The sequence below is a fragment of the Oreochromis niloticus genome, linkage group LG23 (assembly GCF_001858045.2).
Source record: "Oreochromis niloticus isolate F11D_XX linkage group LG23, O_niloticus_UMD_NMBU, whole genome shotgun sequence".
NCBI classification, from domain to species: Eukaryota; Metazoa; Chordata; class Actinopteri; order Cichliformes; family Cichlidae; genus Oreochromis; species Oreochromis niloticus.
Genome location: NC_031986.2, coordinates 44,285,731 through 44,299,504, shown reverse-complemented (window position 1 = coordinate 44,299,504; position 13,774 = coordinate 44,285,731). Strand labels below are relative to the sequence as shown.

General features: G+C 41.2%; 1 protein-coding gene across 2 annotated transcripts; it reads left to right on the top strand.

Annotated features, from left to right (window-relative positions):
• Positions 1-222: 222 nt before the first annotated feature.
• On the top strand, positions 223-13,732 carry matk (megakaryocyte-associated tyrosine kinase). Of its 2 annotated transcripts, XM_005479157.2 has the most exons (13): positions 223-411; positions 556-655; positions 3,067-3,180; positions 3,283-3,398; positions 3,920-4,139; positions 5,504-5,597; positions 5,751-5,816; positions 5,935-6,034; positions 6,231-6,315; positions 7,216-7,289; positions 7,461-7,656; positions 7,848-7,934; positions 11,833-13,719. In XM_005479157.2, exons 2-13 carry the CDS (start codon positions 647-649, stop codon positions 12,046-12,048), a joined length of 1,377 nt encoding a protein of 458 aa, XP_005479214.1. In that variant the 5' UTR covers positions 223-411; positions 556-646; the 3' UTR covers positions 12,049-13,719. The 2 variants fall into 2 exon arrangements, with proteins under 2 accessions (XP_005479214.1, XP_019207278.1); XM_019351733.2 differs by lacking the exons at positions 223-411; positions 556-655 and adding an exon at positions 421-517 and having other exon boundaries at positions 11,833-13,732.
• Positions 13,733-13,774: the final 42 nt, after the last annotated feature.

Below are 13,774 nucleotides of genomic sequence, written 5' to 3'. Positions count from 1 at the left end.
GAAACGGGAAGCGTGAACCTTTCTGTCCTATTATTTGAATGTCTTTGTAGTGTTGCCTAAAGTTGAGGGGAGATATTAAAAATAAAGAGGAAAAAAAACTCTCTTCAGCCATTGTTGGGTTTTTTCTGTCTTGTGATGTAATAAAAAGCGTCGCTGTCTCTCAAACTGCGCTTTGCTAAATATTGAGGAAGTGGTTCACGCGGACATTGAGCACGCGCCACTGCGAGCGCTCACAGGGCTCTGAGATGTGAATAAGGACGAGGAGCGACTGCTGACGGGCTGGAAACGATGAAGAAATTCGGCAGAAAATAAGTTTGACGGAGAGTGCCCGCTGAGGAGACCTGAAGTCTGGCGGTTTCTCTCGGCTGTCCTGCGGAGAGAGCCTCTCAGCATCTCCCCAAAGAGCCGCAGGTACTGAAACATTTATGCCGACGAGGACTCGGACGGACAGCGCTGTCTGGGCGTTCATCTTCTGGCTTTGACTTTGTGCGACAGAGGCGGATTTATCGAACAGCAGGTTTGATTTATACTGCATCTGTTTGCGTTTTATTACAGGACAGACGGCGCGTTTTATCTTTCCTGGTTGTTCGGAGACCTTGTTTGCTCTCGGCCAGGTGTTCAAAGAATTATCCAGCCAGCCCTGCTGATGGCAAAGGTGCGTACTGCAGATGTGTGCAGCTGTATTTCAGATTATAGGCTAACGCTAATGTGATAAAGTATTGATTATTAAAGGAAAGCCTCAAACTAACAGGGACATGCACGAAGTTGCAGTATCTCATGTCTTAATCCAAATTTACACCCGAGTGTCGGCTTTATTTATACAGCACATTTAATTACACGTAAACCATAAACCGTGTAGTCAGGCAAGAAAACCAAACACATAGGATACAAGTTAACACACACACACACACACACACACAGAGAGAGAGATATGAACTATAAGCCTGTGAGGATTTAAATGTTTTTAACCGTAAACACAGATGTAACTGACCTCAGATCAGCACGCAGCTTGCGCCAAATTACCGAAAGCACCCTCAGCTGAGATCTGATTCTGGGAACAGTTAAAAGATCTCAGCCTGCTCAGGTCTGACTGAGCAGCTCAGAGATGTACCGGTGGCCAAACCCTTTGAGTGCGTTATGAACTAATAAAAGGATTTTCCAATAAAGTGACTTCATCACTATTTTAAATTCTATATGTACGTGTAAGGATTCAAGACGAGCTGAAGTTGTCCTGATGATTTTGATACTGCTGCAAATACAGAGTTTTCTCAGGGTGACATGAGATTTTCTAACTATTGATATATATGTATTTTTTTTTTAAATATTAAAACACAGTTCCGTCCAAATTAACGCCAAGGTTCTGGACTTTATTGTGTTTCACAGAAATAGATGATAAATATCAGAGTTGGCACTCACCAGCTCACCACCGACACTGTCACTAAATCTGCCATAACATGGACTCAGTCTGATATCGATCTCTGTTTGAATGAGGTCAAGTTGGCAATCACGCAACGTGTTTCTGGTAATACACCCATTAACTGTGATAAACTATCAGAAATCACATATCTGCTGCTGTCTACGTACACAGAAAACCACATTTAACTTCTACACTTGTTTCTCAGCGTCCTTCCTGTTCTGTAGGGATATAACCTGAATACAACCAGCTGGTGCTCAGTCATTGACTCATTCAAACTGATGGTAACTTGTTGAAAATCTGTCTGCATTTATAATTTAGACAGCAGTTATTCAACAGTCTCCCAGAGAGTGAGTGCAGTCAGTCCAAGTCAGACTGCGACTGTTAGCAGAAAGGTTTCCTCCTGTCAGGCGACCTGTGCGGTTATCTTGCCATCAACTGGATGAATGTGAAAAATTTAAGTACAGTCAGCACAAAGCCACAGATATCTATTTTTTTAAATTAATGAATCTATTTAACTGCAGATGCAAGGTGTTGTCCTGTTTTTGCTTGTATGACTGAGCTATTAGTTTGCTTTGAATAAGGACGTTGGTTTTGTCAATCCCAAATGTGTCCAGGAATCTTTTGGCTGAATCGGTTGACGTCATCTCAGGATGAGATGAGAAGTCTTGTTTGTAGCATTCCCCCAGTATTTCAATTTGTCTAATAAAATATTCATATTTAGTGTCCCTGTATTGATACAATATTGCCACACTATGATGTAGCATTTTTGTCCCCACCCTGAATAAATATGAACTCTGATATTTTGCACTACCAGTATTTCCATCTTGCCTTTGTTCAAACTGCTACTTTCTTACTTAATTCTGAAGATGCCATAAATAAGTTTAAAATCATGACTATTGAAGTACTTTAATGGCAGTATTGTTAATGCAAAAAGGCACATGTGATACTCTGTTACTTCATGCAAGTTCCTGATATTTGCAAAGTTTTTACATCAATTAATGCTGTTCAATACTTTAACTCATGATTTCTCTACCTTACCAGGCAATGTTTCAAAACTGATGCTCATATGTCACAAACTCTTTGAGAACTTGATGAGTAGGCTATCGTTCTCCCCCAAACGGAGGGAGTATGTCATCGTTTCCATTTGACTCTCTGTGTGTTTGTTCGCAGTCTGTCCTCCACAGTTTTCAAGATATCATGTTCAGATTTTGCAGATAATAACATTTAATTCTGATGAAAATTGGGTAAAGGTCATAAAAGGAAATCAGTTGATCATTTCATGGAGGTCCAATATTTGTTGCCTGTAGATATATTTGCTAAAATTCTTGGCCAAAAAATCCAACCTCCAAAAAAGGGAAATTCTCTTTTTGTTGGTGTATTTTTTCACCTTGACCAGAATAAAGTCGACAACCAACCACCAAACCAAGGTGGGCTGGGGGTGTGTCCAAAAGAGATGTGTTCAAATGCTTTGGTTTTATGCTGGTTGTTCGGTGGTCTCACAGATCATCAGTTTACTAAGATAAACGACAAGTAAAAACGTAAAATAACAAGTGTGAGTCCTAAAAAAGCAAGTTTAGCAAAGCAAGCTCAAAGTGTGACTCACACTCATGGGTCAGTGCCCTTCTCATATTTTTCCTTTGCCTCCTTAGATGAGTTGGGCTGCTGGTACTCAGTGTGTAGCCAAGGGGGATCACAAAAAACCCAAACCTGGAGAACTGCTGTACCGCAAAGGAGACATCCTCACTATTGTTGACACAACCACGGTACCGTCACTCACCGTCATGTTTTGCAGATGCTGCACAGCTTTAGAGGATTTTTATTTGGAAGAAACTGAAACTGATAAAGTGCACTTTGCTCTCTTCTAGAAGAAGGGATTTTACAGAGCCAGACACAACACCACAGGAGAGGAAGGAATCATCAACGCCACCAATGTGCGTGAAAGAGAGGCTCTGCGAGTCGACCCCAGCCTCAGCCTCATGCCGTAAGTCCCCTTGTTTTTCTCTCACATGAAGGTATTGAGAGCTCATGTGGGTGTGTTTCCCCCTTGTTTTCACAGCGATCACATGCTGTGTGATGTTTGTCTCTTTATTTAGTTTCCATTGTGGTCGGCCCTTAAAATATTACTCGCGATCACACATCTTAGACATGCAAACAAACACGGTATCTGGAGTATACACCCCAAGTTCCTTTTTCAGAGATGTTAATACCTGAATGCTTGATAAATGTATGTAAGCACTTCCTGCCCGTTGAGCAATTTAAAAATGTCATATTGGGCATTATGGTAAATGGTAAATGGCCTGTATTTATATAGCGCTTTCTAGTCCCTAAGGACCCCAAAGCGCTTTACATATCCAGTCATTCACCCATTCACACACACATTCACACACTGGTGATGGCAAGCTACGTTGTAGCCACAGCCACCCTGGGGCGCACTGACAGAGGCGATTATGTTCACGAGGAACGATTAGTTTATGTGACTCAGCGTGCGCGGTCTTTCCTCAGCTGGTTTCACGGAAAGATCTCCGGTCCAGAAGCTGTGTCTAAGCTACAGCCAGCCGAGGATGGCCTGTTCCTGGTGCGAGAGAGCATCCGCCATCCCGGCGACTACGTCCTGTGCGTGAGCGTCTCCGGAGAGGTCATTCACTACAGGGTGATTTATCAGGACAACAAGCTGACCATCGATAAAACACAGTATTTCTACAACCTCATCGATATGATAGAGGTAGGAGGAAATGAGCTCACTGGACACGTTTCTGTTAGAGATTCTGTTTAACGTGGATACAACTCTATATGTGAAAGAGCTACATGTAGTTTATTAAGTCCACCTTCTGACAGATCCGCCTGCACTCTCTGCACCGTTTATCGATTTACAACATTCAAGATCATTTAATTATCATTATGCAATGCAAGGTTGCACAGCTGGAAGTGCAGATTCAGTCCCCCCTAAAGTGCATGCAGAATTAAAATTGCCTTGGGGGGTTCAGCTGGCAAATTATCCTTACGAAATTATCTGGAAGGAGGACACAAGCTTAACAGTCCACTCATAATTCAATCCATCTGTATCCTCCTTCTCTCCAGGGGAAAGTCACCTGACTGGCTTTCTGTTCAGCTTTTTTTTTTTTAATGAAAAATTGGATGATTTCATCACTCCAGCCTTTACTTTCCAAAATAAAGAGCCTGCACTTGAGGGAAGCAGTAATGTGGCACTGCCAGTGTTCCTAGTTAGCACCAGCTAATTAGCTTTGACCACAAAATAAGGGCGATGGGAATGCTGGCAAGAAAGGAAGAGAGAGAGGAGTGCTATCAAAACCCCCTATGATAAGAAGAAAGTGTGCAGCAAAATTCATTGCAGTATGATTTTCTCAGTCTCCGTTTAATAGACACTGCAGGCCTGCTGTATTCATGGCTGTTTGTCAGCCTGAAGCCTCATCAGTGTATCATCAGTGACAGCAGAGGAAAAATATATTTAGTTCTTGTGTCGAAATGAGGATGAGATAATCAAATTCAGCCCTTTTATGGTTTATCAGCATTCAGCCGGTCTTTGTGTGAGGGTGCAGTCAGAGTTTGGAGACTCCACAGAGATGGCAGCGCTCGTTCAGCAGCTTATCAGAGAGCTACAGATGGCTCCAGGCCTGAGTCAGACCGGCTGACTTACTCCTGCAGGAAAACGGAGGAAGGACGGCCAAATATCTGAGCTGGATTGTTTGTCCAGCGCTCGTAGAGCACTGACAAGAAAAAACAGTACATGCAGTATGTTACATGATCTATGATGTTTGAGTTTAGTGCAAGGATTTAATTCAGTATTGCTGTTTGTGGAGTGCAGTCTATTCATAGGACTACCCTTTATGTTTTTGCACTTAAACCTACAGCTGTGACCACATTTAGGTTTCCTGAATTACTAAGATGTGTTATTTTTTCACAGCTCTCTGGTAAAGTTTAAGTGAGATTTTTCCGTCTTAAACCCAAAAAAAATGTACTTGATCTCAATGAGTCAGTAATTCCCGGGTAAACCAAGCATGATCACATGGAGTACGAAATAAGATAAAAAACTGAAATCGTGTTTACTGAATCTTCCCGTCTTTGCAGTTCTATTCAAAGAACAAAGGCTCGATCGCTACGACTCTTCTGAAACCCAAACAGAAACAGGGAACCAAGTCAGCTGAGTTGGAGCTGTCTAAAAGTAAGTTTATCATCAGCGTGTGCTTCCTAAGAAAAGACGTGAGCTGCTTTGTGGGGATGAGTCATGTATGTGAAGTATTTATAGCAATGATGGAAATGTATGAACGGAAACATGCATGAGAGGTTATGTTGTTTACGTATGTGCTCATTTTAGATGGATGGCTGTTGGACATTGAGAAGCTCACTCTGGGAGAGAATATCGGCGAAGGGGAGTTTGGTGGTGAGTTTTCCGTTTTCATTTCCCTTTAAAAAGCATCAGAAACAGCAAAGACTGCTGTCTGCAGATTGTCAAGATGCAATAGGTTGATTAAACGGCGTGTGTGTGATTCAACCCCCAGCTGTTTATGAAGGGGTGTACATGAGCCAGAGGGTGGCAGTGAAGACCATTAAATGTGATGTCACAGCTCAGGCGTTCCTGCAGGAGACCACGGTCATGACGTGAGTCCCAAGATTTCTTCACTTTGAGCTTTTCTGCAAATTCTGACAATACTGAAAACAACACAAGTAGTTACTGAGTGAAAAAGAATGAATGCATTGTGATCTTGTTTTAAATGTAATGCATCTGTAAGCCTGCACTTATATTTCCCGTTATGCTGCTAAATTCTTATTTTTAACGTGGACTCACTTCTTCCAGGAAGCTGCAGCATAAAAATCTGGTGCGGCTGTTGGGAGTCATCCTTCACAAAGGGCTTCACATTGTCACAGAGCTCATGACAAAGGTACAACCAGCATCTTTACAATTAGTAGTTTATCATTGGCTGTCGTTTTCATTAGGATCAATTAACAGTAAGTTAATGTACATAAAATTAGCAAGTAAGTTTTGCTGTGTTTATAAAGCACATTTAAACAGAAGAAATCTGTCCACAGTGCTGAAAACATGCCCCATATATGAAGTAAGACAACAAACACCGGTCGCAGTTTTAGTCAATAGATTACGAAGCAAGATTAAAAACAGCGATATTTGACACCTGAAGCTGATTCCACAGTTTTCCAGCTGCGTTTGAGAAAGTGAATAAGAGAGATAGTATAGGTGGGGTCTGACCACTGAGAGCTTTAAAAACCAGTAATAGAAAATGTTAAACTGATTTCTAAAATGGACAGGAAACCAGTATCAGTCATACAATCTTGGTTCTAGCACCAGTTAAAAGTCTAGCTCCAGCATTTTGAACTAGAGAGTGAAAATACAGTGAATTACAAAAGTCAAGCGTAGATGAAGCAAAGGCATGAATAAGTTGTAAATAAATATTAGGCAATGATAAAGCTGCAGTCAGCATAACTGTATGAAATAGAGGAAGTAAAACTCTATTTCCCTAGTATATGAGTCAACGGTGGGGAGCTTCAGTTTGTTTTCTCACAGATCGTTTCTTTGATTGTTAAACTGAAACATCATTTTCAGGCCGTGATAGTGTAAATAAACAGCTGGGCTGAGACACTAAACATAAATGTGGTGCAAAAAGCTTTTTCAGCAGCAGGTGAGGAAACATGGAAACGTCATTGTTTGCAACGTTGGGTCTACTTTGACAGCCTCAGCCTTTCTCCCATAATAAATATGTATATTTGAACATTAAACACTTTGTTTGGTTTGACTTTTTTGAGTGTTGCATGTTTGTCTGTTGCAGGGAAACCTCGTTAACTTTCTCAGGACACGTGGGCGTTCAGTTGTCAACTCTGTTCAGCTGCTTCGCTTTTCTCTGTGAGTGTGAACATCAAAAATAGCCTTTCATTAGCAACAGCTAGTGTGTGTGCATAATAATGCATTGGTTTTATCTGTGCACAGATTGATAATCAGTCTGCTGTACGGTGTGTGTGTTTAATAGTGTATTTTTAATCTTTTTTTTTTATATGTGTGCGTGTCTGTTGTTAGTGATGTGTGTGAAGGGATGGAGTACCTGGAGTCAAAGAAGCTGGTTCACAGAGATCTGGCAGCTCGTAATGTCCTAATTTCTGATGACAATGTAGCCAAGGTGAGCGACTTCGGCCTGACCAAAGTGGATTCCAAGGTGTCAGATAAAGCCAAACTGCCGGTGAAATGGACGGCACCTGAAGCGCTGAAGAAAGAGGTCAGTTTAAGAAGGAATGCACTTTGCTCGTCTTTTACCTGTTTTTTTTTTTTTTAATAAATTCTAAAATATTGCTTATCAAATTAAAGAATCAATTAAATTAAAGACAGAAAGGACTAAATTGTTTTAAAAAAGTATGTCCTAATAGAAAGCCGTTTTACATTTTGCACATTTTTGTCCTCATCCGGCAGAAATTCAGCACAAAGTCAGATGTTTGGAGTTACGGCATTCTTCTGTGGGAGATCTTCTCATACGGTCGTCAGCCTTACCCCAAGATGGTAAGTAGCACCAGTGCAGTCTGCTATCAGTGTATATGTGTGTGTTTACAATGGGGCTTTACACACGTTAGTTGTGGTCATTACTCAAAAAACAGAAGTGTTACACATTACTTGTTAATTTTCTTAAAAGCATGACTTTATTTTCACCGTAAGCTGAAAAGCATTCACACATAATTACCAATTAACACTATAAACCTACAGTTCTACACACCAACATAAATCCCTGTCAGAATAAGGACGCACCTGCCACCATCTTTCTTTCAGTTTCTACATTTGTTTAAACACAAAGCAAAGATGAAATCCAGCCCACAAAGACACTTTAAAGTTGATTCTACTTTAGAAACATGAACACGTAGAAACAGCTTAGCTTAGCGTTAGCATGCTGTCTGTGCAGATGCTAGCAAAGAGTCAAAGCTGTGTTAGCAGCATAATGCGACTGGTTTGTTATGGACAGTTTGTGTTTCGTGCTCTTGTCTTTTTGTGCAGTAAAAGTATATTGTCTATGTTGCTGTGGCACAAAAGCTGTAGGTCAGTCCAACAGTTCCTCCTCTGAGCACACAATTTCAAATCAGCTGATTTTTGCGTTACTGTGTTACTAAAAAATTGAATTTAATTTCTCTAACTTTGGAACACGTTACACTCAACACTGTTTATAACAAGGGATTAATTCACTTTCTCACCTTGCAAATAAAGAGTAAAAATGACAGGAAGTCTGTGGTCCATATAGATTACATGTGGTGCTATTTCTTACACATGGTCAGCGACTAACATGAGGTGAGAGAAGCCCGATGTCATCTCCACTTTCACCTGGACGTCATGCAAAACCTGCTCTCTGAACTTGTGTAGTACAGGAAGCTGCAAGGAGCAAACAGACAGATTGTGAAAGGGAGGAACCTCACTGCTTAAACACAGCCTTGTTTATCACTCTAATCCCTGTCAGGTAATATTTGATCCCCGACCTCCAAGGTGATTTGCATCTTGGCAGTTTAGTGAGGAAGACGGGATCAGTAGGATCAGGCAGAATTAAATGGAACACCGAGTACTGTGTCTCTTTTCCGTCGTACTTCAGGTGGTGTCTTTTTAAACGAACATGATTACCTACCAATTACAGCTTGTTTAACAAATACACGGGTTGATTATTTAAGTAAGTTTGTTTTCTCTTCAATTAAACACTACATCTAATTAGTTAACACTTGGCAAAGAGCAGAAACTAACAACAAGAAAAACGCATGCGCGCGTGTGTAATTGTGTCTGTGTACTCCACTATGCAGTAGAGACTCCACTGAGAGGATGAGATGTCTTCATAGCAGGTTGTAAATTGTTATATTGAAGGCTGGTTTACCCTCGGGTTGGTTAGGGTCAGATTGATATCAGTAGTGGTCATGTTCATGGTGAACCTCGCTATAATGTGTCTGACACTGAAGGAACCAGAAGTTTGTGTGTTGTGATAACTGTCTGTATCTGTATTTATAGAGCAGAAATACATGAGCTTTGACACAAAGGCTATGTTTACCTGCGCGCATTAAACAGTTGAAGACTTCACTCTTTGCTAAATTAGTAAATACCATTTAGCATGCAGGGTGAGCAGCTTCCTTCACAGTTGATGTGCAGCACATTGGCACTGCTGGGAGGTGCACGTGTCTGACTTAAATATTACTATTGAGGTTACAGGTTTGGTGTTTTGGCTGTGCTGTGTTATCTGAGCGGCTCTTTTCGAGCTCCTTCAGTTGAATTTGAGGATAAAAGCAAAGAAGAAAGCTGAAGATTGTTCATATATTCCCTCTTTTTAGTCCAATAGTTGTTGAAGTTGTTAACTATTGCCATACTGGCTCGGACATCTTCTGGTTTAACAAGATCTGTGCCAGGATCTACTGATGTTCTTGGTCATTGTTCCCCAACCAAGAACATACTTATGTCTGTAACAAGACACATTTACAGGGTATTGATGTAAAGCTACTATGCCAGCTGACCCAGTGAGAGCTGTTATATCCAGTGCACATGGGAACTTTGGATAAGCAGAAGACCCACATCTACACTGACCATGAAGTACTTGGTTGCCTCGCGCAGTAACATCTGGAGATCCAGAGGCTACACCGACGACTCTGTCAGTCGACTCTGGTAGAAGATGCAACTGAACTACAGGATGGAGACTGTGGCCAGACTCAAAGCATCCACACAACCAAGGGCACCACTGCCCCAGCTTGCAGATGAACTCAGAGACACTTGCAGACGTGAACACAGCTCAACTCACTATCATCACCACCAGATTCAATCAAATTATAAGCTCATATTTACCACTGCCACAGAAACCAGAGCCACGATCCAGGAGGAAACATCCATGAGTACATCAGGAATATGTCCCCAAGAGATCGGCTGCTCCAAGAGTACCTGTGGCTAGAAAAAGGCTGGCCTAATGGACAACACAGACGGTGCAAGGACAGGCCCAAGATACTAGATCCACAACCACACCACAACTGACAGGACCCAAGTTACAGGCTGTGCAAAGGTGCTTTGGAGATATTGAACAGATAATAGTGGAATTTAAGATACAAGCTGGGACAGTGTACAGGAAGGTCTGTGTCACATACGGATTAGCAGTCCCGAAGTCCTGATGGGAGGTGGTTGAGAACAGCAGGGTTAAGGTATTGGGACCTAATGTTCCAGACAAACAAGCAGCTGCTTGTCAGCCAAGCAGACAGTGGTGGTTGAGAATCCCAGTGAACAGAAACATTAGGTAGACAAGCACCATGGGCTGAGGAACATCTGAAGGGGAAAGCCGAGTGGTCAAAACCCGAAAACCTGCTCTACAGCGCTCATGGCTTCAAACTTGGTCAATGACCTGAGGCACACAGCAAAGACAAAACAGTCTTGGAGTGGCTCACTGTCCTTATTCGACCCCTCTCAAACATCTCTGGAAGGACCAGAAAGTGTCTTTCCACAGACAGTCTGCATGCAACCCAGCTGAGCTTGAGAGGATTTACAAAGAAGAATGTCGGAAACTCCTCCAGTCCACGGGTACAAAGCTCGTTGCATCATACCCAAAAAGACTCACGGCTGTTGTTGTTGCCAAAGGTGCTTCGACTAAATACTGAGTAACGGGTCTGATTACTTATGTAAATCTGTTATTTCAGGATTTTTACAATAAATTTAGAAAAAAAATTCTGTTTTCAGTTTGTGATTAATGATAAAAGATGAATTTATTGAAGCAGTAACAAAATTGAAAAACAAAACAGGGAGGGGGTCTGAATACTTTTAGAATCACTTTAAATAAATATTATAAGTAGTTTAATATTATACAGAGTGTAGCAGACGCCTTTGCTCTCCGGGACGTCTTTTCAGTAATAATATATACCTCGAGTCCAAAAACGGGTCTTTCATTTACAGTGTTGACATACGCACACTGCACATCTCACCGCGCCTTTGCAGGGTTTGCCTGACATGCAAAGTAAACAGAAACTCAAGCTTCTTTCAGCTTTTGGCTTCTCCTTGGAGGAAGGGCAAGCATGTGGTTGTTAGTCCTCTCTGACCTGCACTATATCAAGAGAAGGTTAATTGGCTGATGCACTTGAGGTGTGCCACTTACCTCAGCCGGCCCTACTCCCTAAATCCTTCTGCCTCACCTCTGCCCTGACAGCCTGGCCAAAACCTGCACTCCACCCCCACAGTGGTTTTTGTTGTTGCTTCACATCAACAGTGCAGGTGTCTGTCCCTCACTGCTTTCAATACAACACACAATGATTGCAGTTCTGCATAAAGTGCAGCTATCATTGTTTAAGTTTGGATTGTTTTTAATTTGATTTTAGTCACCATGAAAACCTGTTTAACACATTTAATGTATTCATCTTCTGAGATAATCAGTTCCTATGTCAAACATTTTCCCATTGCTCCTCTGCTTTAGTCTCTGCAGGAGGTGAAAGACAAAGTGGAACAAGGCTATCGCATGGAAGCTCCAGAAGACTGTCCTCCAAGTGTTTACTCCCTGATGAGGGTTTGCTGGGAGCAGGAACCTCGGAAAAGACCCGGATTTCACAAGCTGAGGGAGAAACTTGACCGAGAGATGGAAAAACTCAGCCCGGGCTCTGGGTCAAAGTATCAAGATCAGACCGGATCTTGATCCTGAATTATTGCCCTGCAGTCTAGGATACAAATACAAGCTGTTGGACCGTTGAGTTTTCCAGAGGGAAAAGACAGTGAACTCTGATCATGACTGTATGTGACGCAAGATGGTTGGAGCCATGACTACACCAAACTTCACCTTTTGGGTCTCGATGGCCTACCTAACCTGATAAACTACTGGATAAACCGTGACATGCTTGACTTTTGTCACGACAGCTGTTGGATGGATTGCAATAATATTTAGTGCAGATATTTATGTTCCTCTCAGGATGGATTGTAATAATTTTGGTAAACCCTTAAAGCAACACTATGTACATTTTGCAGAGCAGTAACAACAGAGTGGTGTTTACAGGATTCAGCCTGTCTGAGTTTCTCCTTCACCTGTCTGTCTCAGTTTCTCGGGGGTTTTGAAAGAATATGTGTACTCCGAGTCCAGATTAAGCAGCTTTCACTGTCCACAGCGAAAGAGGACAGGAGCTTTCAGGTCACATGTGTAAGAGGACACAAACAGATAACAAAAAATCTGTGCAGGGACGAGACTGTGACTCTGACGTAGCTGTAAGGAGCTCGATCCATTTGGTTGCTTTTCATTATACAGGCACTGATTCATGGTGCAGTTTCCCCAAATTTGTCATTTTTTCTGAAATTAGGGTCAAATTTTCAGTATTTGAAATGCACGAGTATTTACTTCCAGTGGAAAAAGGTGTTTAAGATTTTTTTTAATGGGTGCCTTTACAGATTTTTAAGAAATTATACAAATTATACTTTATTAGGGACCCAATAATATCTTTGGGGGTAGTAGAGGAAAGGACAAATGCTGTTATAGTCAATTATTGTTACGGGCTAAGATAGCTTTCAAAAGCAGCTTTGGCCTGCTCTCTTATTTATAATCCTATAATCTTATAATATAATCTTATCGATCTTATCTTTTAAGATAGCTCCTGAAACACCACTTAATCAGTCAGAGTAATTTTTTTCTTTCATTTTTGTTGATTTTTGTCTTTTAGGCCTTCACGCGTTAATTTCAGGTCTGAAACATCTCCGTCCCTTCTAACTGGGAGTGCATGCCAAACCTGTAAACACAACTCAAGCATATTAAAGAGAACGGCCTGAAATAATGTGCGATTACAGAGTAACAACGGGAAACCTTCACAACATGAGGAACTCATAACATTTCTTTTCAAAGGGTCTCAAGAATTTAAATCAGTAAATGGAAATTAAATTCAGAAAAATCATATTTTTTAAAGGTATGGAACAACTGCATGTGTTTCTTTCACGTTCTATTTATTAAAGTGCACATATGACCTGTTTTTCACCACGTGATTGTCAGCTTTTATTTTTTTATTTTTTATGGGAAAGAGATTTCTTGGTATTACTAAAAGCAAATCTTAGAGCAAAATGAAGCCTCTTTTTGGATTGTTGTTGTGTCACACGACCAAATTAAAGATGTCATTTGATTTAAGTCTTGGTAAGCCTGGTATTGTCCCAAGAGACGAATCGCAAATTGAGGCTTGATCCTCGGTCTCTTGTTATCCTTGTTATCCTCCGCGATTTGTTCAATCTGCTCTGCGATGTTCAATCTGCTCTGTGTAACGGGATGAGCAGCAATTTTCTGCGAAAGGATTTATAAAAGAAGCAAATGTTGAAAAATAAAATATAGTAAAATGTGCTTCCTCTGCTGAGAATGACTTAAACATTATTGAAAGTTTTTTCCACAAGCATCA

What these genes read in the sequence shown, in the direction of transcription:
- matk (XM_005479157.2), top strand. An exon ending in CCCAGCCTCAGCCTCATGCC is followed by an intron (nt 3,399 to 3,919) that starts GTAAGTCCCCTT and finishes GTCTTTCCTCAG; the next exon opens with CTGGTTTCACGGAAAGATCT. An exon ending in TGAGTTGGAGCTGTCTAAAA is followed by an intron (nt 5,598 to 5,750) that starts GTAAGTTTATCA and finishes TGCTCATTTTAG; the next exon opens with ATGGATGGCTGTTGGACATT.